The sequence below is a fragment of the Drosophila pseudoobscura genome, chromosome X (genome assembly GCF_009870125.1).
Source record: "Drosophila pseudoobscura strain MV-25-SWS-2005 chromosome X, UCI_Dpse_MV25, whole genome shotgun sequence".
Classification (NCBI taxonomy): Eukaryota; Metazoa; Arthropoda; class Insecta; order Diptera; family Drosophilidae; genus Drosophila; species Drosophila pseudoobscura.
Window position 1 is genome coordinate 51,460,659 of NC_046683.1, and position 23,688 is coordinate 51,484,346.

The following is a 23,688-nucleotide window of genomic DNA, read 5'->3' on the forward strand; positions in this document are numbered from 1 at the left end:
CCTTGCATAATTTCATCAAGTTCCGGCTATAATAACGATCCGATCTGATCCACAGCCATACATTTTCGTTCTTTGTGGGGGCAGAAGAGGGCTTGGCGAAGCAAACTTGATATCAGAGGAGTCTGCATACAACATTTGGTTGCTCATAACTCTTATAGTCTGAGATATAGGTTCTACTTTCTACAGCAAAAAAAAAAAGAATTTTAAGAATTCATAAATATTACAAAACATTGTTTTTGTATTACAAAATTTTATTGAAAATGAATTAATAATTGGTTGAAAAAGAAAATGACTCATGGCTCTTCAAATTTGAATATTTTTTTTCTGGTGAATCGTGAAAATATATATATATAACCTTTTCCTGGTTCTTGAAATGGTTTAAGTAAATTTAAGGTTATAATTAGTCTCTAATAAATGTTGATTCAATCGGGTTCGCCTGTACAATCGGTTTCGCATTTAGTTCATAACAAAAACTTAACTTTCTCATTGTCTTTCACTTCGATACTCATTCGTGTATCACTAGGACGTATGCAAGTGTAATTCTATTGATATACGATATATTATATGTAATCACATAGCCTTTAAACGGTTGTACTTGTCTATAACTATGGGTTCTAGTCAAATAGAAAGGTATTCCAATACCAGTTTAATTTATATATAGTTGGTTTTTAAGGTTTTTTTTGAGTATATTATGTGTATATCGGTTAATTCTTGTTATACATTGAAAAAAAGTTAAAATTCCATTTCATTACCGTTTCAAAAAGTGTTCAAGTGTGGGTAACATTGCGAAAAATATATGTAAAGATAGAGAGAAAGACTGATGCAGCCTCTGGGAACTTGTCCGTTTTCAGTTTGTTTCTATTTAGCGAGAGATTGTTTAATATTAATGACTGACTCTCCGTCCGACCAGTCTTCGGAAGGAGAATGGTTGGTTGTGCTTGTTTAGTCCTCTTCGTCCTGGAACTGGGCCATGTGATTGGCTACGTGGTTGGCAATTATCAGATACTGCCGGTTGAAGGTCTCCTCCCAGAGTTTTTTGGCCCGGTTTATTTGGGCAACATCCGGTTGTACTGACTCTCGATCCTCGGGGTCACTGCTTTCATCAGTCTCTGCGGCAATGCTTTCATCTGTCTCTGCGGCACTGCTTTCATCAGCCTCTGCGGCACTGCTTTCATCAGTCTTTGGGGCACTGCAGGCACCGTTGGCATTGGTTCGATCTGGAGAAATGTGGCCTCTACCAGCATTGCTTTCGTTGCTAGAACTGCTGGCAGTTCTGTCACTTGCTGCCCGTTTAGTAGGTCGATGGCGTACGTTTCTCATCACAAAGCTATTGTCAGTGCTCCCAGCATTGCTAAATGCATCATCCTCCTCCTCCTCTTCCTCCTCCTCCTCCTCTTCATCATCATAGTCTTCCTCATTGTCATAGTATTCCTCATCATCATCATCATTGTCGTGGCCATTTGAGGAACCAGAAGGATCGTAGACAGACGTCTCAATGCCCGAAGAGGCACTCTCCTCTGTACTCTCCCCGAAGCCGCTCGATGGCGAGCTCGTTTCTTCAAAAATCTCATCGTCACCTGATGATAAGGCCGATTCGGATGAGTCCGCCTCATCGTCTGCCTCGTTTTCGACTTCAACGACAACCACAGCTGCCGGCGGAGCAGCCACGGCTGGAATGTCCATCTGATGGGCAACATGAACGCTCAGCTTTGCCAGACCTGGCGGCGGCAGCTGCTCTGCGGCAGGGCCATAATTCGTATAGTAAACTTCCATTGCCGTCCTGTAGAGTGCGTCCAGCCAGCGCGACTCATTCTTGACCTTGAATATCGTTTTGTAGGCATTCAAGCGTTTGATTATGCTCTCCCTGTTCTCAAACTTCGTCAGCAACTGATGGTGGGCCAGAACTGGCAGCAGAGAATCGATGCCGGGTTTCTGAAACGAATAACGTATAGTTTTGCTTAGCTTCTCGATCTTTGAGTGTGATCCAGGCCACGCTTACCCTGCCACTCCTGAATGCTGGCTGCACTCGTAAAAATGTTGAGAATTTTTGATGCCAGCGATGAGCCTTGGGGGATCGACGGCGCCTCTTGAGCAGTCGCTGACGGGCCCTGAAGCGCTGCCAAATAATCTGGCCATCGCTCTCCGTGTAGTGGCTGACATATGAGGCATCACTCGCATAGCCGCACTCCAGGCTGTCCGAGACAATGCTGCTGGCATCGTCCACCGTGTTCGACAGGACATGCGGCTGCAGTGTGGTCGAGCTGTTCTCCGTGGCAGGCACCACCAGGCAGTAGGTCTTCGTATTGATCGAATTCACTGGCGGTCCCGGGTGTGTTTCAACCGAACAGCCCGTGGACTGAGTGGGTTCTTGTGACGCCTCCGTTGGTGTCTGTGATGTCTGCGTTGAGTCCTCTCCCATGGCCATCGGCTGGGACTCTGGACGCTTTGCTGTGCCATCCGATATGGTTTTTGATGTTTGAGGAGAGCCATCCACTGCCATCACTGTCTGGTGGGACCCTGACCGGCTTTCTATGGCGGTTTCTACTCCATTCAATGGTCGATTCTCCTTGTTGTCTGCGAAGCATGGTTGCGGCTCTGCGGGGGCTTTCGCAGCCTTTTGCGTTTCGGATGTGCGCCTTTGTTTCTCTTTGTTTTTGGCTGCAAAACTGGTGCTGGGCTTTTCCTCATTCAAAGCGGGGATCTCTTCTTCCGGCAACGAGAGCACCTCAAATGCTCGGCTGGTGTCTTCCAGAGGATTGTTGTTGGCCTCGTCCATGGGGGGATATGTGAGAATCTCAAATTGTAGATTGGTCGGCTTTTCCTCCGCCACTTGAGCGGGAGAGAGAACTTCTGGTTTGACGAACTCCTCTTTAGCCTGAGGAGCAGTCTCTTCTACTTTGGGCTCATTGATTTGCTCCATAGGTTCCTGTGTCATTTCCTCAACAGGAGTCCCATCCGTGGCTTGTTCAGCATTTTCTTCGGCTATTTTGATGGCCAGCTGTTCATAAAACTTCGGTTTTATGATTCGATTCAGCTCGTTATTGTCCTGCTCACAGGCTTCGGTCTTAAAATAATATGGAAATTGATAGGCATCAAACTCAAAGTAGTTAAAGTCCTTTGCCGGCGGCCCTTCTGTGGGGAACTGCAGGACGGACATGCCGGTGCCGGCCTTGGCCAGAATCTTCTTAAAGTTCTCGCTTTGCTTCGCCGACGAGATGAATGTGATGGCTATGGCCTTGGAGCCGAAGCGTCCGGCACGCCCGATGCGGTGCAGATAGGTTATGTGATCAGTCGGCGGGTCCAGATTGATCACTAAGTTGGCGTGATGCGAGTCCACGCCTCGGGCGATCAGATCCGTGGCCACTATGGTGCGCACCGAAAAGTTGCGATAGCCCTCGAAGACTTTGGAGCGATTCTCCTGAGCGAGATCGCCCGAGAGTAGCGCGCACGGTATTTTGCCGGCGTTTAGGTAACTGCAGTACGAGTCCGCACGCATTTTCGAGTTGGAAAAGAGCACTGCCTGCTCGTAGTTCAGCTGGGCGAAGATCTTCTTCAGGGCCTCCAGCTTCAGACGCATCTCGAGTAGGTTGTTGACCTGTTCGGGCAACTCGTAGACAAACTGTCGGATGCCCAGGAGTACGGTGGCGCGCTCGCTATTCGATATCAGGACGGGCTTTTCCATCATTTTGGCTATCTTCTCGTCCAGATTCTGATCGAAGGTGGCACTGCAGGCAATGACCTGGCGCTGCAGCGGCAGCACCGCAATCAGGGCGTTCACCGTCTTCTGAAGGCTCGCCGTCACGTAGAGCTGATCGGCCTCGTCGAGCACCAGCAACTTCACCATGGACATATTAAGAACGCCCTTTTCGTGCAGTTGCAGCAGGCGACCCGGTGTACCAATGGCCACATGGCAGTTGCGTAGTTTCTCTCGATCCCTGGTCACATCGGTGCCGCCCATAAAGGAACTGACCTTGAAGGACCGCAGTTTCTCACCCAAGAAACGGAATGTGTCGTGCACCTGAAGTGCCAGCTCCCGTGTGGGCAAAATCACCAAAACCTCTGGATGCTGAGTCGAAAGGCTGCACATCTGCAGCGCGGTCACCACATAGATCAGCGTCTTGCCTGTGCCGCTCTTGGACTGCACCAACAAATCTACTCTCACACACGAAACCAAATGTTAATGGGGTTTTATTTCTTATTAGCTATGAGCCAAACACTCACCCATTCCAGTCAGAGCAATGGGTATGGCTGCAGCCTGAATTTTCGTTGGCGTCCTAAAGTTTTCGGCAGCCAAACCCCTCATAACCTGGCGGCGCAGGTGCAGGGCCGAGAAGTGTTTCATCTGGCCGGCCTCCACGTCGCTGGTGCGATTTTGCCCATTCGCTAAGTTATGCGCAATTGCGCCCTCCATTTCAGTGCAATTCTTATCTTTTAAGCAAATAAAAACAAACGGTGCGTTGAAAAAGTCGCAATCTTGCCGGAAAAGAGATGGAAGCGGTGTGACCAGTGGATATCGATAACATATACCGTCCTCAGAAATATACCGTCCTCAGAAATATACCGTCCGACCCTCAGAAATATACCAAAACGTCATACAAATATCTTAAACGGTAGCCCTGGATGGAAGATCAACAATAAGCTGCAGAGCGAAATCAAAATAAAATAGACGAAGAAAATACATGGTAACTACTCATTTGCTACATAATGTAAAGAAAAAGAAGGTGTGGACTCATGCAAGGTAAAATCCACCCCATTTTCTTAATACACCTTGACCGCACATACGAGGTGTGGTTCGTACGAATCTTGCAATTAGCCCATTCAAAATTACAACTAATTTTTTCGTCGCAGAAGAGAACACTTATCGATAAGATATACGGTTTGACCATCAGAAATAGCACAAAAATACCGATGAAAAAACGAGCTTAATCCACGTAAGCCCCCTTTATTTAAACAGGAAAACAACTCGAATTAAACCGCGGAAGATAATACTGTATGTAAATTCTTCTTGTAGATCCACCCTGTCCTTCATCTTTATTTTTAAAAATGGCCACTATATCCTTCACCTGAAGTGCGCTAACATTCTTCAAGTTTCAATATTTTCGTGTGAATATTTAAGTACCCCCTGCTCGACAATGGGTTAATCGCTCTCTGTCGATGATGAGAAATCATATTCATAATCGTCTGAGAGATCAAAAATTCGAAAAACATGCATATTAAAGTTTGTATAGCCTATTATCATTAATATATGTAAATATTATATAGCGTAAATATTTCATTTAATATTTTTGTTGGTTAAACATTAACATTGGTTGTTAAAGCAGTTTACTCGTCAGCGATTAGCTATCGAAATTATTCAGTTAGTATTTTAAAAATATTTCTACACATATCGGCTTTTGCTATCGGATGTGAAACTGTGAGTGACTTTCCAACTGTTTTTTTTTTTGTTGTTGTTGGCGGGCATATAAATATTTGAATTGTGTTGGGGCCGCATTAGTTTTGATTTTCCGAGCAATGCTGTCAGTACTTAAAGTTAATTCATGTACAACACGATACTAAGCCTTAAAAATTTATTTTTGTATTTTTTCTTGTTTGGATTCACGCTAAAATTCGAAATTCGCCATGTTTAAGTTCAGAGACATTATATATTTTGTTTTTCTCATGGTACTCCACGTCTGTGCGGTGATCCAGCCCACGGTGGAGGCCCATGCCAAAATTAATTGGAACAGTTTGATTGTGGACCGTAGCCTGTGCCTGAACGTGAGCTATCAGTACAGGACGTTGATGCTGGCCAGGGCCTTGTTATACTCGCTGCTGGCGATGATTGGTCTCTGGTATGGGCGCCATCGGGATTCAGTGGAGCGGGCGGAGTATCGTCAGGCACTGCTCGACGAACGGGTGCGAAGCACGAACATGAGGATGAAATCCTCCAGCCAGCTGGTAACGGCGCATGAGGTGATTGCCGAGTGGGTGCGCCGTCAAAAGGCGACCAAAGAGGAGCTTGAGATGGACGAGGCGACGCTCGACGCTGAGCTGGACCAGACGGAGGGCTCCTATTTTCCTTGGAGGACATTCTTCTACTTTGCCCTGCCCTGGACGCTGACATTTGTCGTCTCCGGAGTCCTCAATTACGGCCGGCTCTATTTCGTCATCCAGCACTTTTGCCTCACCTACTGGCAGACGGTATCGCTGTATGTAAACATCCAGATGCTCTTCCTACGCCACATGACAGCGGCCCTTGTGGATGCCTGCTGGCGGCAGTTCTTCGGATCTGTGGATGATCCCAGCATCAGAACCATCAACCACATCACTTTCGAGACGCATCTGCTGGCCGCGGAATGAGCTCCGTTCCCCCCACACCTCCTGTTACCAATCAAAGAACGATTCCATATTTTTTGCTAGGTCTCCCACCACAAAGAGCAAAAAACAGAAACCACCTCTTGGCCATAAATAAAAGGCGTTTCGTATCAACAAACGAGTCAACTTTTCCCATGAACTCTGGCCCCACAACCGAAGGCAGTTGACGGCTGGGACAAACTTTTCTCTGACCACGTGGGAAATATGCAGAATTCATTTTTATTTTGTTCAAGTTTCGTCTTTTCTCTTCATTTTTTTTCTTCCTTTTGCCAACTTTTTATGTGTTGACTGTTGGCAAAAGCCAAACGGCCACCGAATAGTAGTTTGCGGCTCTACCAGGGGAAATCGGTGGTCAGGTCGTCATAGCTAGGTCTCCTAGTGGTTTCCGATTGGAACCAATAGATCTTTAAGAGGTAGGGAGATGGATAAATGTTAAGATTGATGTGGTTTATAGGAATTATAAGAATTGAAGAGCTGATACCTCAATTTGGTAGATTCTTTCAATGTCGTCGTCCCCCCCAAGGATGGTTTGAGACCATTTTTTACTTGGGCTAAAGTTGACATTTACGAGTTCAGGGCATAATTATTGGACTTGGTTATTTTTTAATGGATTTCCAGAGTTTATTGTAAACATAATCATGCATGGGTTTTCACACTTCTGCACCCACTTGGGTACCCCCCAAAAGTAGACATATTCCACACTTCTGGATGGTCTATTATTAGTTTATTTACGTGTCTCAAGGCTCGAATCTTGTATCCGTTTATAAGCCTTATAATTCTACTTCAGTATGGACATATCCTGCAGATATGCCCTCTTGCCTTGCACATTTCCTGTCTCTTTTGCCCCCCCCCCCCCCCCCCCCCCCCCCCACCTATTGAGTTCTTAAGCTTACGCTCAGAGCGAATATTAAACACAGTTTCAAGCAAGTGGACTCTGCTGGTCCGGCCCTGCGATTAGGGCCAGGGGGTCGGGGGTCAAGCCGAGATGTGTTGGATGCACTCTGGGAGAGCTGCAGGCCATGCCAGGTCTTCAGTCACCGCCAGACAGGCACAAATCAATGACCCCATTATCCTACCCTCTCCTCCCTCTTGTGACCTTCCCTGCAATGGAGCTTTCGGCATAGCAATGAAGGAGCAGGGGCGACAGAGAGAGAGAGAGAGGAGACTATGGTTAAAGGGTGATGGGGTTATCCACACAGAGTTTGTGGCAAAGTTTTTAGCACGTTATTGATGCCCCCAGCGCCGCTTGGCCTGAACGTGCTCTTGACTTTTTGGCCAATTGAAATGTTGTGCACTCAATTTCGGGCTAATTCAATTGTCAAGCCCAACAAAAAGCTGGGGAACTCTTTCAATTTACAGCCGTACACCGTATGCAGCACTTTTGCAACAATCCATCCATAAAGTTGGCCTCGGCTGCTGGCGACAGCCAATCATTTGTCACTATTCGATACAGAGAGAGACAGAGAGAGAGAAGCTTTTGTTAATTGAGTTAGTTCCAGAGAGAGAGAGAGAGTATGAGAACTATATTCAAAGAGAAACTTTAATTAATGTTCTTTAAGAGGCTTGTAGTACTTAATATATATGGAAAATTATGTCCCGTACCCGTTCCGCCCATTCCACTGGCTGGCCCTGTCAACTTTTCGTAATGATAAAGTGTTTCATTATATTATGCAAAAACTGCTACCATCAGCGGAACAGTAGCGCACCTCTGCCCCTGCCCCTGCCCCTGTCCCTGTCCCTGCCCCTGTCCCTGTCCCTGCCACCTGTTCTCTGCTCTCCGTATGAGAAGTGTAAAAACTTTTATGGCTTAATTTCGGGGCTTTTTTTTTGTCGACTGTCATCAAGTTCTGGTGGCCTGCCAGAAGCGTCAGCGGTTGCCACAGATTTTTTTTTTTTTTTTTTGTAGGTTTAAAAACTATTAAAGTGTCACTGTTTTGGCCTGGCAGGGCATTTTTGGTTAAAGCCTGGCCACCAAGTTTTATTTTTGTGTCATTTAATTAGCCAAAGGTCAAACTGGCAACGAGCTGTCCTTGGCTGTCATTTGTCTGTCACTTTGATACGATCTGTTGGGCCATCTCCATTTCGTACCTCGGCCGATGCTCTTCCTCTCTGTTGTTATTTATGACGGGAAACGGATATGCGGATACTGTCCCGCCCCGCCCCGCCCATGCCGGACAGCTGCCGATGGTGTCCTGCCCTGCCAGTTGGTCGTCCGACAAATCGTTTTGACCATGACTACACAGACCCCCCCAAAAGAACCCCCCCCATCACACACACACACAGATTTGTGATGGATGCAGTTTTCCTGCTGTGACAGGCGACTGTCAGGAAGGGTCAGGAGGCGAGGCAGGATAGCAAATTGCAATGCTGTCGATAAGGGTCCAAAAAGGTGCAAGTGATACAAAAGACTGTCATAATATAAGGCCATATGTAAAAGTTCCTTAAAGAGTGGCAGAAGAGTGGCAGTAGAGTGGCTTTTTGAGGCACGAATATCTATAGTAAGCCACACAAAAAAGAACGAAATGAATGGCAATTACTTGCAGCAGTTGCGGCCACAGTCAGTGGCAAAAGTACACATCCATAACGAGTTCATTTAAAGTGCATATTAAGCAGTGTTTTGTGTGTGGCCTGCCCTCTCTGTAGGTGTGTGTGTGTGTGTTGCATGCAGCATGCGTAATGCCCATAAATGTTGTGGTCAGGGTCCTCCTCGAACAGCCAGCCAGCCATTCCGCCCACTAATACAGCCACAGAATGGCCGAGCGGCGAGCGGCGAGTGGGAGTCGCTTTTAATTAATGCCACAGCACATTCATGCCGCATAAATTTGTGCCTAGTCCTCGTAGTCTATGGAAAATTAGATTTTTTCCCTTTTTATTTTGTTGTTTTTGTCAAAAAACAGACCAGATCTGATATGAATGGAGCTCGAACAGAGGGAAGTATAGACAGCTTAAGCCTAAGATGATGTAAATCAGGTTTGGGGCAGGGGCAGGGGCAGGGCCAGCGTAGAACGAAGCATATTGCAATTCATGGCATACTTTACAGCGCGCACACACAGATACTCGTGCTCGTAGTCGTACACACCAAAACACACTCAGATAGCTGTCACAGCAAATCCACTTAAAATGACTGCCAGCTGTCAAAGTGTCACCTGTTTTTGGGCCTCGCGGCACACACACATCCATACAGGAAAGGAGCCCGATGTAGGACCAGGGACCAGGCACCAGGAACCAGGAACCAAGCACCGACAAAAAATGAGCAACAATCCACAAAATGGCTGCTGCCCTAGAACACAATTGTCACTTCTCCTTCACTGCCTCCACCTTGCCTCCACCTCGCCTCCACCTCGCCTCCACCTTGCCTCCACCTCGCCTCCACCTCGCCCCCAGCTCGTCTTCACCTTCTCTTTTTGCAGTCCACAATATTCCTTGATTTTTTTGTTGTTGTGTGTGTGCGGCTTTTATGCAGCCTTTTTTGTGCGCACAATTGAAAATTTATAAAAAGCGGATGTTGTGTTTTCCGGCGGAAAAAAAAACTTGGCTGCTGCCTGCTCGAGCTCTTGGCAACCAGAACGAAAAAATAGAAGAAGAGGGCTTCAACGCTCACCGGAAACGAGCCAAACTTGATTCAATTCAAAAAGACGTAAATGAAAAACAGAACGACGGCGACGGCGACTGCGACGGTGTCCAAAATGGCCAAAAGTCAAGACGGGCCACAGGCCCCACTGCAAAAGGGCGGTAATCAGACTGCAATGCGAAGGCCAAATCATCTATAGACAGATTAGGCGGGTCCACAGCGGCACAGAGAAACTTTAAGCTAAATTTAAGCAAAGAATAAGTACAGAAGTAGTTCTGTACTTCCAAATAGGTCTCGCTTCCCGCTGTATCTCTGCATATATCAGATATATGTGGTGTCGAGCACTAACATCTTTGAAACTGAATCAAATACCACTTAAAAGTGTGATAGAATATAATACCTATCAGCCAATAAGGCATCCCTAGCTGAGCATAATAATCCATAAAATGTACGGCCACTCTACAACAAATACCGAAGATACGGCCACATGAAAAGAATGTAGATCGATGCTCGATCATCAGGAGAACAAAGTCGTGTTCAGAGAAGGAAGGCATACAAAAAGTATTTCCATTTCACTCTCACAAAAGAAATCGGCTTTGTTAAGGGTTTGGGCATAATCTTGACTAAGTCTGTGTGTGCTCTTGAGGTATCACGAGAAGCCAGGCGGTGCCAAAACCCTCACGCAATCTTTTGAGACGAATTTTTCAAGATTTTGCGTGTGCTTCGGGGTCACCATCTCGTTGGTAAGCCCATTTCTCTTCCAAAAGATAAAGATAATCTTCCTTCTTCAATAAACCATAGATTTTAGCCAATGGGCCAACATTCCATGCCCAGGATTGGCATGACAGCGGCAGTACCAGTATACCATGTCCAACCCATGATAAATCGCGGTCTATATAGGGTATTCTTGTTGTTGCTTAAGCAAGAGGGATTGGCAGGGGACTTCTGATCACACCCCAATAAATCGAAGAAACAATCGAAACACCTAAAATATCGATATAAACAGGCAGATGTTGTCTGATTCATGAATATTTCGTTTTCCTTTCATTTAATATTTCAAACAAATATTTAATTATAAAATTTCAATTTCCCAATGAGGGAAAAATATCACCTAACCAAATATATGGCTAGCAAAAAGTAGCGAAAACCGAAGCATGGCTGTGTGTGATATAATTCTGATATATGTATGATCGAAAAGATCTACCTAAACACCTACCAAAACAAGGCCAAACAACAGCCCATCAGGCAGCTGAATGTATCTCATTTATGCAGCTATTTGCCGCTAAATTTTGTATCTGCTGAAATTAGAAACAGCCGCAACAGCCAGATATCCATAATGAATAGTGAAATATTCAGTTGGAATGTTGTTGTCTGGTTTTGCTGAAATTAAATTTCCAATTATGCCCCATGGCTGCTGTAATTTCACACAACCAATTCCACTTTGGATCCACTCGTATTTGAATAGTGCCAGCCCCACAAAATGTCATTTGTTTTTATAGATAAAGTGCGGCCAGCATTTTTGAATGCAAATTGATATTTTGACAGAGAGGCGAAATCTGGACCGGGACATAATTGATTTTGATTGTGAGTGAAACGCATTCGGCCCCGGCAATAAGCAAATAAAAGTAAATATTCACGCCTGGAAGCCTGGAATGGTGTGTGCCAAACAAAGCCAACACAAACACGTTGATAAGCTCGCTTTCTTATCCGCCGGAAAACCCAAATCACAAGCATTGTAACAGCAACGACAACTTGATCCAATTCTGAAACAGGAAAATGCCAGGATAAATATCCACAAAAAAAGGAGGAAAAAAAGCCAAGCCCTAAGCACGCACACATGGGCTATCAAAATATCCTTAGCTGCAAAGTCCTTTCGCAATCCAATTGAATTATGTTGCCAGGCCATTGTGAGCCGGGCCCAAAAGCTGTCAGCCAGCCAGGTTGAGCCAGGTAGGCAGCCCCAATGTGTTCGTTGTTCGTTGACCCAATCTCCATCTGGTCGGAACTTCCGTTTCGAAAAATAATAGCCAGGCCCTTCTGCTCCATTTGCAATTACCATTAAAAATTCAATATTTTCTTTGCCGAAACTTTATCAATAAATCTGTCTAATTAGTCGGGACATTGGAGGCTGGACCGGGCTGTACCGGGCCTAATGAATTTCCAATCACAAATTTCCATGCAGAGTAGAATTTTCAACAGTTTTCCGACAACTCTTCCTCCCTCTCTCTCGCTCTCCCTCTCTCTCTTTGGGAAAGAGAGAAACTGTTATACGCCTTGGCCACATTTTGGGGGGCCACAGCATCTCCCCTTTGGGGCGGAGTGTTACTTGCGTTAAATTTTATTGCTATTTTTGGGCCTTTATGGGCCCCGTAGGCGGCTGCTTCGGAAGTGACTTTGCCAAAAGTATATTTTCGTATTTTTTTTGTTTGTCCTCCCCCAAAAGAAGAATTAAAATTGATTTTATACACTTGAATGGTTTTTGGTAGTTGGAATTTTTTCACTTTGCCAAAAGTGTGATTTTTCCTTTTCTCTGGGAAACTATCTTTGACTGGACTAGATTTTTCCGCCCTGGGGATCCAGTCAGTCGGAATACTTAACTCTCAGAATTTCAATCAAGAGATCCGCAGATCTTAAAAGGTTATACTCCATAATTTGTCCAACAAAATTGTATTTATTTTGACACTTTTTGAGTCTAAGAAATTTCAAATTTTTGATAGATCAAACACTCTTAAGGGCCTTGGGTGTTCATGCATTTTTAAGGCACAGATCTCTCCATTTTTAAGGCTTAAGAAATATTATTTATGGTTTGTCTTTCGACGGATTTGAACATCTATCCAAGCCCCTTAAGTTCTTCCTTTTTTTAAAATTTTTTAAAGCAAAATTCTCCCATTTCTAGGGCCTCCAAAGACTCTTCAAAGCCTTGATTTTTCTTAAATTTTTTAAGCAAAATTCTCCCATTTCTAGGTCCTTACAAGACTCTTAAAAGCCTTGCTTATTCTTAAATTTTTTGAAGCAAAATTCTCTCATTTCTAGGGCCTTAAAAGACTCTTAAAATCCTTGCTTTTTCTTAAATTTTTTAAAGCAAAATTCTCCCCCCAAAAGCCTTGCATTTTCTTAAACTTCTTAAAGCAAAATTGTCTGCTCTTTAAGGCACAATATATTTAACCATAAATTGCTTATCATTTGTGGGTTTTCCCCCGCAACGCACAAGTTTTCCCACTCGAATCAGTTGTTCGGCTACGGAATTTCGGCCATCAACTTTAAGCAGAGTGACGGACGGACGGCAAGAGTCCCAAAAGATAAGCAAAAATCTGCAGTGCATACATTTGCCAAAAAACCAAACAAAAAATAAAATAAGAAAGATATATATGTATGTATGTATGTATTATGGAGAAGAGAGGATGGAAAATTGAGATGGCTGAATAATAAAGGAAGAATGAAAGGAACTTTTTGGCAGGAGTTGCCACGCCGCAGACGCAGACACACACACACACACACATACACACGCACACAAGTCATGGAGCTGAAATTTCTATTTAATAACGGCCAAAAGAGAAATTACACTGCAGCATTTCAGTTTCAGTGCCGCCGAAAAACATGTGAGTGAGTGCGAGTGCGAGTATCTATGTGTGTGTGTCTGTGTGTGTGTGGCTGCAGGCTTTCGAGTGAGTGTGTGTCTGTGTATCCTTAGCCTTCTCGCAGTGTGTACGTGTATTGTATTACGACTGCATTAATTTATGTACGAAATGCCATGGCAATGGCAATGGCATCACACAACGATGCACAGCACGTACCGAATAGAACCCAGCGATCTCTCTGTCTCTCTCTCTACCCCACTGGATCCTGCGGCCAAAAGTCAGACAGGCATAAAGCAGAGAGGAACAACGGAAAAAGATGCAAATCCAGTTGGGGCATGCAGCTGACGATTGCAAGCCAAGGACATGGCAATTGTGGCCGAATGCTGATTGCGGGCTCATTATCCGCTGCATCCCGCCCTGCTCCACAGATAGGATAGGGCATATCCCAAAAGAGCATATCAGAGGGGTATCGGCAACGGCAACGGCATCTGGCTTAAAGTTTTCGGGCCAAAAGCATTTCCTTTTGCCCCGTAATGTATGCAAAAGTTGTTTTGCCTGTTCTCTGCTGTAGGCCAAGCCCTGTGCTAATATGGGCTAAAGTGTCCTGGCCACGTCCTAAGCAAACAGACCAAGTCCTGTGCGCTCTCTCGCTATCCATGCATCCATCTTTGTTTGCTTGTTGCTTATTTCCTTTTATTTCCTGCCTTGCCAGCTCCAAGTTCGCGTTTTCCAACTTTGTAATTTACATCTAAATGGTATGGATGGGCGTTGAAGCGGCTGCTCTTTAAACACACATGACCATCATGACCATGGGCTAAGAGCACCACTGGAGCACCACTGGAGCTCCACTGGAGCATCACTGGAGCAGCACTGGAGCAGCACTGGAGCAGAGTGGAGAAGAATGCACAATGGCTGGATGCCTTTCCTAATGTTCTGTTTCCTTTCTGTCTGTTCTCCTTCTCTCTCGCTCTCTCTCTTCCTCTCCCTGTCTCTCAAAATTTATGCGAAAGGGAAAAGAAACTATTTGAAGATATATATCCATGAAGGATTTAAGACAGTTTTCTCTGCATTTAGTTACACTGCGTTTCAGTGCCATGAATCTGTCTAAGCTTTGAAATGCAACTTTCCTTTTATATACAACAAATATTACACTTTTGTGGAATGGAAAATGAACGAATTTAGTCTATGATACAAAATGAAAAGGAGGACCAAACCATACAAAGAAAATGTAGTTTGAAGTTAAAGAAAACTTCAACTTTGGTCCGCTATATCTTCAGGTATTTTCCACTCCATCAACACGACTAAAAATCCTGTTAAAGGACCAAAAATAAAGTCAGAGAATCAAGGTTTTGTAATGTTTAAAAAATATGTCGAAAATTTACCAAATTTACCTTCTAAATCTTCTATTTTGAAGCACATTGGAGGCAAAAACTGGGGCTAAAAAAACATATTTCAAAGAGTCCTCAATTGGTGTTTTGGTTAATTTTTGGGCCATGAAATTGTATTCAATCTAAATCAGATTTAAGCCCGATTTTAGTCGGGTTTATTTAGGCACTTGCAAATCCCTAAGTTCATTTGTTGGACGACTGATTTATTATTGACCGAATTATTGTTAATTATGGCCAAGAGGAGTAAAGTACAGTTTCCGGCTTGGTCTTCATCTAATCTCGTACTTGCACCTGCAACCTGCAACCTGACATTTCCATTTGTCCTTTGGTGGCAATACGAGTGTGTCTGTGTGTGTGTGTGTGCAGTAGGAATTTGCATTTGAATGACTTGGCAGCAACCCCGGCCACCCCCCCCGCCCATCGCCACAGGAGTCATCGCAGCCAAGTTATGCAACTAAATTTGCATGAGGTGTGGGGGGGGGTTGCATGCCACGTACAGTGGCTTACAGTTAACTGTTTATAATGCACTGGCACCCAAGTGCTGTTGCCGGCTAATTACCAATGCGAATGCAACAAACTGACGAGAATACATAATTGAAATATAAAATATGCTAATGGAAAGTGCAGTTTGTTTACTCAAAACAACAACAACAAGGAAAATTTAAACGACACCCATCCCCAAAATAAAGGCTATACATACATACATATATACGAGAATTTATTAAGAGATTCATGCAACTTTTTCAATTGTTTGTTGGAATTTATCTTCTTTTGTGACACGAAATTGGATAACTTTTCCATAACAATTCGTTTATTTCCCACAGATACACACCCACACAGCCACACAGAGAAACAGATTGGTGCTATCTTGCTCCAAAAAGCGTACAAATATCCCACACACTCGCTCCGCCCCCCCTCTCTGAACAATGGAAACCAATTAAGTTTTGTCACATAATTTTAATGAAATTAAAATAAAATCAGTGCGAATAAATACGCGCATGATAAATGGTTACCCCTGGGGGGGGGGATTGGAGCCACACCGCAGAACAGAACAGAACTGGCTTTTGTCTCAAGGTTCAATGAAGGCTATTTGAAAATTCAGAGCATGCCTGACGGCGTCTGACTGACTGACTGACTGACTGAGTGACTGACAGACTGACAGACGGAGTACATGAAGAAGGTGCTGGCTGCCTGTTTGCTTGCGGCTGCTGTGCAACATGAATCCTTAAGTGACTACAACAGACCACACGAACAAAAAAAAATACACACAAATACAAACGATGGATGGCATTCCGACTATGGGGATACCGACTATTCGGGCAGCGATAAAGAAGGATCGTTGCGATCAAAACCCCTTCGGTTGGCTGTTTGAACACCTGGCTTTCGATCGAATGGGCAGAAGAGTAGTTTATTCTGGGAATTGAGTGGCCCTAGAGATGCTCTTCTCTCTTCGAAAGAGAAACCCTTCTGCTAGCACACACATGCCATATTTTCTTACATTTACAGGGTGAACAATGGTATAAGAAATAGGGGTAAAAGAAACGGAAGCAGAACAATACTAGACAAAACGCTTAGACGACTATTCAGCAGAGGAGCAGGCCAGGGCAGCGCAGGGCAGGGCAGGGCAGGGCAGAGAGAGAGTCTAGATTGTGGGCCAAAAAAGCACGCCCCTTTCTTGTTTGCATTTTCCACTGACCCGTGTGTGTGAGATGTGTGTGAAGGTCGTGGGCGTGGCGCCAACGTCGCGACGTGGGTCTAAAAATATTGCCAGCTAAGTGTTGAGCATAATAATGAGACCCACTCACAGATGCATGCATACTCGTATATGGATGTAAATAAAAAACACACACACACACACACACATATAGATAGATAGGACACCCCACTGGGGAGTTGACTGCGTGTGACTTTTGTTGGCTTCATCCTTGTCCAACTTTTACTTTTCTTGTGCCTTTCTGTTTGTTTTAAATAAATTATGCTACGGCCACGAGCTATGCTGCCACACTATGGGCTTTCCACCGACACTTTTGAGCCATTTCTCTGGTCCAAATACCCCCACTTCTCCCCGTCATATGACACACATTGAGAGTGCGTTGGCCAAAATGCAAATTCAAGTCCCCAAGCAATTAGTTGGCCACTTGCCTGGCAATGGGCTGAATTACTAGAGACTCGATTTAATGTTAACCAGTGTATCTATGGCTGTGTGGCACGTGCCTGTGGCTGCCGAGTCTCGTTTACAGGAAGTCAATCTCATTGTAATTTTTTTTTCCTGGTTTTTATACCCGATACTCAAAATGAGTATTGGGGTATATTAGATTTGTGGTAAAAGTGGATGTGTGTAACGTCCAGAAGGAATCGTTTCCGACCCCATAAAGTATATATATTCTTGATCAGCATCAATAGCCGAGTCGATTGAGCCATGTCTGTCTGTCCGTCTGTCCGTCCGTCCGTCTGTCCGTCTGTCCGTCCCCTTCAGCGCCTAATGCTCAAAGACTATAAGAGCTAGAGCAACGATGTTTTGGATCCAGACTTCTGTGATATGTCACTGCTCCAAAAATATTTCAAAACTTTGCCCCGCCCACTTCCGCCCCCACAAAGGGCGAAAATCTGTGGCATCCACAATTTCGACGATACGAGAAAACTAAAAACGCAGAATCGTAGAAGATGACTATATCTTCTAGAGTGCAAAATCTGAACCAGATCGTATAATTATTACAGCCAGAATCACGAAAACAATTTCACTCTTTCTCGCTCTGTCTCACTCTAACACACAGGTTTCATGGTCGGTTTTGCCAATTGTAAAATGTGAGTTCAAGGATCTCAGAACCTATAAAAGCCAGAGCAACCAAATTTGGTATCCACACTCCTGTGATATCGGACCTTGACCGTTTCCTGTTCAAATTTCGCCACACCCCCTTCCGCCCCCGCAAAGGACGAAAATCTGAGGCAACCACAAATCTCAGAGACTATTAAGGCTAGAGTAACCAAATTTGGTGCACACACTCCTTTAAGATGTCACTATAAAACGTATATCTCAGAATTTCGCCCCACCCCCATCCGCCCCCACAAAGGACGAAAATCTGTTGCATCCACAATATTGCAGATTTGAGAAAACTAAAAACGCAGAATCATAGATAATGACCATATCTATTAGATTGCTGAATCTGGATCAGATCAGATCATTTTTATAGCCAAAAGGAACAAATCAATTTGCAGTGGCTACGCAGCGCCCGACGTCACGCTCAGACTGATTTTCTGTCTCTCTCGCACGCACTCTTTGTCGTGTCGTTTAATATTAGCGGCGTCTGCCGGAGGAGAGCCATACTGACTTAGTATCGGGTATAACCGTAGAGTTGCGGTGTCCGCAGCAACTCACAACGTTCCCCCTCGTTTTTTTTATGGTCGTCTGCCGGTTGCATGGGAGTCAAGTGAATTAGCATAAATTATTGGAGTTTGCAACGAGGGAATTGGCAACGCTGCGTGGCAGCCACGGCTGGCCTAAATGGATCTTTAATCTTTAAGCGCTGCAGATTTGTGAGGACATTCTGACTTGAATAAATTAGGAATAAATCCTATTTGACCTTAAATCCATAAATCAATGGCTTCATTTGGTTTGGAAATAAAGATAATCTCTTCGAATAATTATGGAAATAAATAATAAAGAATAAATATAAAAAAAAAGAGTAAATAAGGGACTAAATATTATAAAATTCATATATATTTTTTAAGAAATTAAGTGATTAAAAATCATTTCCCCACACATTTTTCCCGTGGATAGTTTCACTTTCCGTAGTGCCAGTGGCTTTGGTCATAAAATTTTTGGCAAATTTATTGTCTTCCCCTCGGCTCTGTGATTATCTCCGATCTGCGATAATTTTCCCGGCAATAATCGCAGCAATTAAATTTACGACCTTCTTAGCAGAAGCTCAACAAAACGCTTCGAGTGAGCTTCAACATTTTTATGACCCTCGGCGAGGCAATAAAAACTGGGCGTGGCACAAGCATAAATCAAATCTTAGACATAAACTATATACTTGGAGCCGGGGGGGAAGCGGGGTACAGCACAGCACAGCCGCACAGCTGCTATTAAATATTACACATACGCAATGTTAACACTTTATAAACGCATTAGGGCTGCCCGCCCCAAAAGGGGCAAATCCCATATCAAAATACAATTTGCAAGCCAGAAACAAATATGCGAAAATACACATATATATATATATATGTAAAAAAAAAAAACAAATTTTGTGTAGATAAAATATTTATGAGCAAAGAGGAAAATGTGTTCCCTGACCGATGTTGGACATAAATCATGCGATTATTGGGGGGGAAAAAAAGCACGTAGCCACATACAGTGCGTTACGCAAGTATAAAACAATTGGGGGTTGCATTGTGTATCCGTAAGTCTCCAAATTATACATTTTGTAATATGCCTATAGTTTTAGTACGCACTGTAGGCATTCACCAGTCCATAAAAGAAACAAATGAAGCTCCACAAAATGGCTGGGGACACGCCCAGAAGGCACAGGACATTAAACTCAATGAGTTGAAATTATTTCCAGCTGAAGGTCAACTAAATGCGGACGGGCAGGATGTTGGCCGAGCCCCGTTCGGGGCGTGGCTGCTGGGCGCGCACCATTAAAGACAGCTTCCGCAAACAATAAATTTTGCTTACCAAACAAGAAACCAGAAGCTGCACCCACCCCAAAGGAACCAAAACTCGTCAGGATCCACAAAAAAGAGACAAAAAAATATTGTCGAGGGACAAACTGTTGCAGTTTTGAGAGAATTCGAATGGGGAGTACCCCGCTAAGCAGAAATTTAGGTATTTATATGAAAAATTATTAAATTTTGAGCACTCTTTATTGAAAAAGAAATTCAGTTAAAAGCTGAAGAAATGTGAAAGCAGTAAAAGAGGAAACAGGAAATGGCGCCTACTTAGATCCTTAGGGTTTCTGGTAGATCAAAGTCCTCGACATATCTTCAAAAATCAATCAATCTAATGGCATTATAAGCGTGCTGTACATTCGCGGCTTCCGGCTCGGATCTGGCTTTAGTTTTTCCCCTAATTTTTGGGGTCTGGGTGGAGTTTTGGCTGGCTAAAACGTGTACGGCTGCGTTAATTTGTATGGGATATTTATGGCTGCCATAGGGCCAGAAAGGCTTGCTGGTCCAAGCCGGATGAGCTGAAAGTTTGCACCTCCCCCCCGCCGCCCCTCCCCCCTCCACTCTCTGAGGCGTCACAAGTGCAAACAGAAATTTATGGCCACAGAATTCTTAGATTGTTGCTCGTTTGTGTGGCTCGTAGAGCTTCTCATACATTTGATTTCTTTTGGGGCGAAACGAATCAATTTCCAGGAAAAAAAACAGCAGCCATAGAACCGGGCAACCTGATATCAGTTCTGTACCAACTCTGGGCCAAAGATGTGGCTAGTTCTGCTGCTGCTGGGCTTCAGCCAGGGCCAGAGACGGTTCTCCGAATGCGCGAGCAACCTGCAGATGGAGGATGCCAATGTGACGGAGATCGTCGAGTGCCTGGCGCGCTCCACCAATCTGACGGCCTACTGGGAGGCCACCCTCTGGCGAATGGATCTGCTCGAACGTGTGCTGGATGGGCTGCCTGCCACCAGGCCCACAGAAATATACAATCACACGCCCTACGAGAACATCGACGATGCGCTGACCATCGCGGACAAGATGTCCGACCAGGACTGCCAGCGGCAGCGTCATGTAGTCCAGGCCGTGCGCCGCAAGCTCTTCTGGCACAGCCAGCGGAGCGGCACGAGCAACACCCTCTTTGCCTGGCCCTGGCCAGCCGATCCTTTCAAGACCGATGTGTATGACACTGGACCGCCGTTGGTCTTCAATCCCGAGGCAGTGGCTCACCTGCGCTGCGCTCTCTTGGATGCCATTCAAAAGCCCCGACCATACGCATAGAGTGTGCGTGTGTGTGTGTGTGTGTGTGGGGCGGTGGAGTACCCGCAATTGTTTAAGCATTTAACCTTTTGTTGGCTCAATTGATTGGCCCAATTAAAACGACACAAAGGCGGCGACAGGTGGGGCTGGGCTGTCTGTGGCCTGCCGCTTCTGCCTCGGCTTCTGCATTTAAATTGTAAATAAATATGTGAGAGCTTCTCTGGACAATGGCCCGCAATCAGGAGGCCAAGGCGACAACTCCATCAACGCCGTCACAGAGGCGGGGTCTGCCATCCAGCCATCCAGCCATCCAACCAGTTTGGGGGATGGATGTCCTGCTGGCACAGAAAAGTTGTGGCACGGTCGGGGATGGTGCTGCTTTCATGTTTTTAAATTGAAATCTCGGCAGCAAACGTGAGGCATTCCCCCATAGGCCCCATGCTTGCTGCATGCAAATGTGTGCCACTTGTATCTCTTTGCTCTCTCTCTCTCGCTCCTCTCACCCTCTCTGTGTGGCTCTACGAGCGCTTTAAATAATTGCTTAGCACCCGAGGCACACACTAATAACAATAATAACAGACCAGGCTCCCAGGTCCAGCCATGATAATAATAGCAGATAGAAGCTGCCCCAAAGATGCGTCCCTCCCACACTCTCTCGCTCTCTCTGTGTGTGTGTGTGGCCTTTGACCCTCACTGCAAATGCATTTCCACGTGTGTGTGTGTGTGTGTGTGTGCTTTTAATGTGCCATATAAAATAATTTAATGACCAGCCAGGGAAAGTGGTTCTGTGGCTCAGCACTGAGTAGGGGGATGGATGGGGGTCAGGTGGGGGTGGGGGGTGGAGGGCATCTCTTGGTAATGAGCAAAACGTTTGGGGGGCCGTAAAGCGAGGTGACCGTAAATGATAATAGTTGCACATATTACAGGGCGGGGGTGAGGGGGGAGTGGGCAGATAGCCCATGACAAAGTGTTGGCCAGGTCCTGCTTTAATTGGCCGTGGTGGGGGCAAGGTATCAGAGCGATAGAGCAATTAGATATATGATAGATACCATTACATAATGATAGACAACGAGGGGGGGGGGGGTGGGTGTGTGTAGAAGGCACACAAACGTCAAGGCCGTATCATATTGAAGGATTGGGGACAGCCCATTGCACGATCGGAAGCGATTAGTGGTTCCGTGGAGCAGCAGCAGAAAGAGGGGTGCGGCTCCCTCGAGTCGTCTACTGGAAAGCTCCAAGCCCCCAGCAGGAGCTGGTAGCGATCAAGGAAGAGGCCAACAGCAGCGATGGCCCAACGACTGGGATGGCTGTGAGGACGCTAAGGCCTCAGGAGGCCTAAGCCTGTGTAGATGGACGCTTGAGCATCGACAGAAGAGAGTGGTGTCCGAAGAAAAAAGATCTTGCACTCTCACACTGGCCTTCAAAGACTAGAGAGACCCCACGATGCTTAGAAGCAGTAGAGGAGGCAATAAAGATGCATTAAATTCGAGTAGAATTAACCAAATTTCCCTTGGAACGAACCTGATTAAGCGGAGATCATTGCGAAGGCCCCGTCAAGCCATTCGCCATTCACCATTTTTATAGAGCCATTCGTGGCACCACCCACACCCAAAAGACCTGCCACGCCACAAGCCAGCCCATTTGGAAAACCTCTTAAGAAAAAGAAACCAAATTAAAATCCAGTATTCTCATTTCCCTGGGATTTTCTCAAGTTTTTGGTTGCTCCCTCTCTTGCCTCTCTCCCCCCTGCCGTTTACTGGCCCCATTCTAGTGTCCCCTCTCTGTCTGTCTGTCTGTCTGTCCTGGCCATTTCTGCAAAATAGTTGCGCTTTATTTTCAGGCAACTCTGTCATTCAGCTCCCACTCGTTGCCCCCAAGAAATGTCAATAAAAATTCAATTACGCTTTCCGCCAAAAGAAAAAGTTGTGCTGGAAATTATTTTTTTTTTTCCTTGTGGGCCATCTCTCATCGCCATTTGAAATGGCCCAGGGATTCTGGTTGTCAAGAGTGAAATTTGTTTATCATCTTCTTTGATTTGTTGCTGCGAATGAAAGGAAATCCGAGGCCGAAGGATGCCTTCACTTTAGTTGTATATTTAATGGCCTAATTATGGCCCCCCCCCACACACACACACACTCGCAGGACATGCTGGGTAAATAATCATAATCATAATCATCATCGTTTCGAGGGGGGCCAAGGTGCTGGTGGGTAACCATAAAGTTCTCTGCTCAATAAAACGAAATTGGCGGAACTGATTTGGGGTTTTTTTCTGTTCTGGCCATAACACATATGTTTTCGGTAGTACCAGTAGTTGTTGGCCAAGTTTATGCTGATGCTGGGTGGGAGAATCAAGGTCGCGCCACCATCATTTAACGCAATTTTATTTCGACTTTCGGCAGGTAATCCTTGTGCCCCCCTCTCGGGCACTCTCCTCAAAGGAAAACCCTCTCTGTCTCTGCGAAACTGTTATACCCAGCCCAAAAGTGTTATACGGCCGTGATGGGGCATACTTACTGGCGCTCGGCGAAACAATTCAGTCTCCCGTTGCCAGTGCTGCCGTCTAGACGGAAACACTCTCCTGCCCATCGCATCGCCTAGCATCGCATCGCATCGCATATCCGCTTTGCCTCTCGGCCAAGTCGCGTAAGGTTCCCAGACCCACAGAGAAATCTCGAATATATATATATATTTCGAGCCCTTGCCATATAAATCAACTGAACTGTGGCCCGGTGGGCCTTCGTAGCTGTGTCTGTATTTGTTTGGTGTGTGTTTAGGTTTGTGTCGTTTGTGCCGGCTTCATTAGCACCTTCCGCTTCCGGTCTTACACTCTCTATCTGTGTCTCTCTCTCTACCTCTCTCTCACTGTCTATCTCTATCTCTC

At 45.2% G+C, this 23,688-nt stretch overlaps 3 protein-coding genes across 3 annotated transcripts in view; 2 read left to right on the forward strand and 1 right to left on the reverse strand.

The window, feature by feature from the left end:
* Positions 1 to 474: 474 nt before the first annotated feature.
* Positions 475 to 4,514, reverse strand: Gem3 (Gemin 3). The gene is made up of 3 exons (XM_002135005.3): positions 4,222 to 4,514; positions 2,000 to 4,152; positions 475 to 1,932 (listed from the first exon to the last, which is right to left on the reverse strand). Exons 1-3 carry the CDS (start codon positions 4,409 to 4,411, stop codon positions 943 to 945), a joined length of 3,333 nt encoding a protein of 1,110 aa, XP_002135041.3. The 5' UTR covers positions 4,412 to 4,514; the 3' UTR covers positions 475 to 942.
* A 1,144-nt stretch (positions 4,515 to 5,658) lies between these two features.
* LOC6900678 (uncharacterized) lies at positions 5,659 to 6,339 on the forward strand. The gene has a single exon (XM_002135006.2). It carries the CDS (start codon positions 5,659 to 5,661, stop codon positions 6,337 to 6,339), a length of 681 nt encoding a protein of 226 aa, XP_002135042.2.
* Positions 6,340 to 23,343: 17,004 nt separating this feature from the next.
* Rbfox1 (RNA-binding Fox protein 1) overlaps positions 23,344 to 23,688 on the forward strand; it is a 126,779-nt gene continuing 126,434 nt past the window's right edge. Inside the window, exon 1 of the mRNA XM_033384788.1 lies at positions 23,344 to 23,450. The gene's annotated coding sequence lies outside the window, so the exon portion shown is untranslated. The remainder of the gene's footprint in view (positions 23,451 to 23,688) is intronic.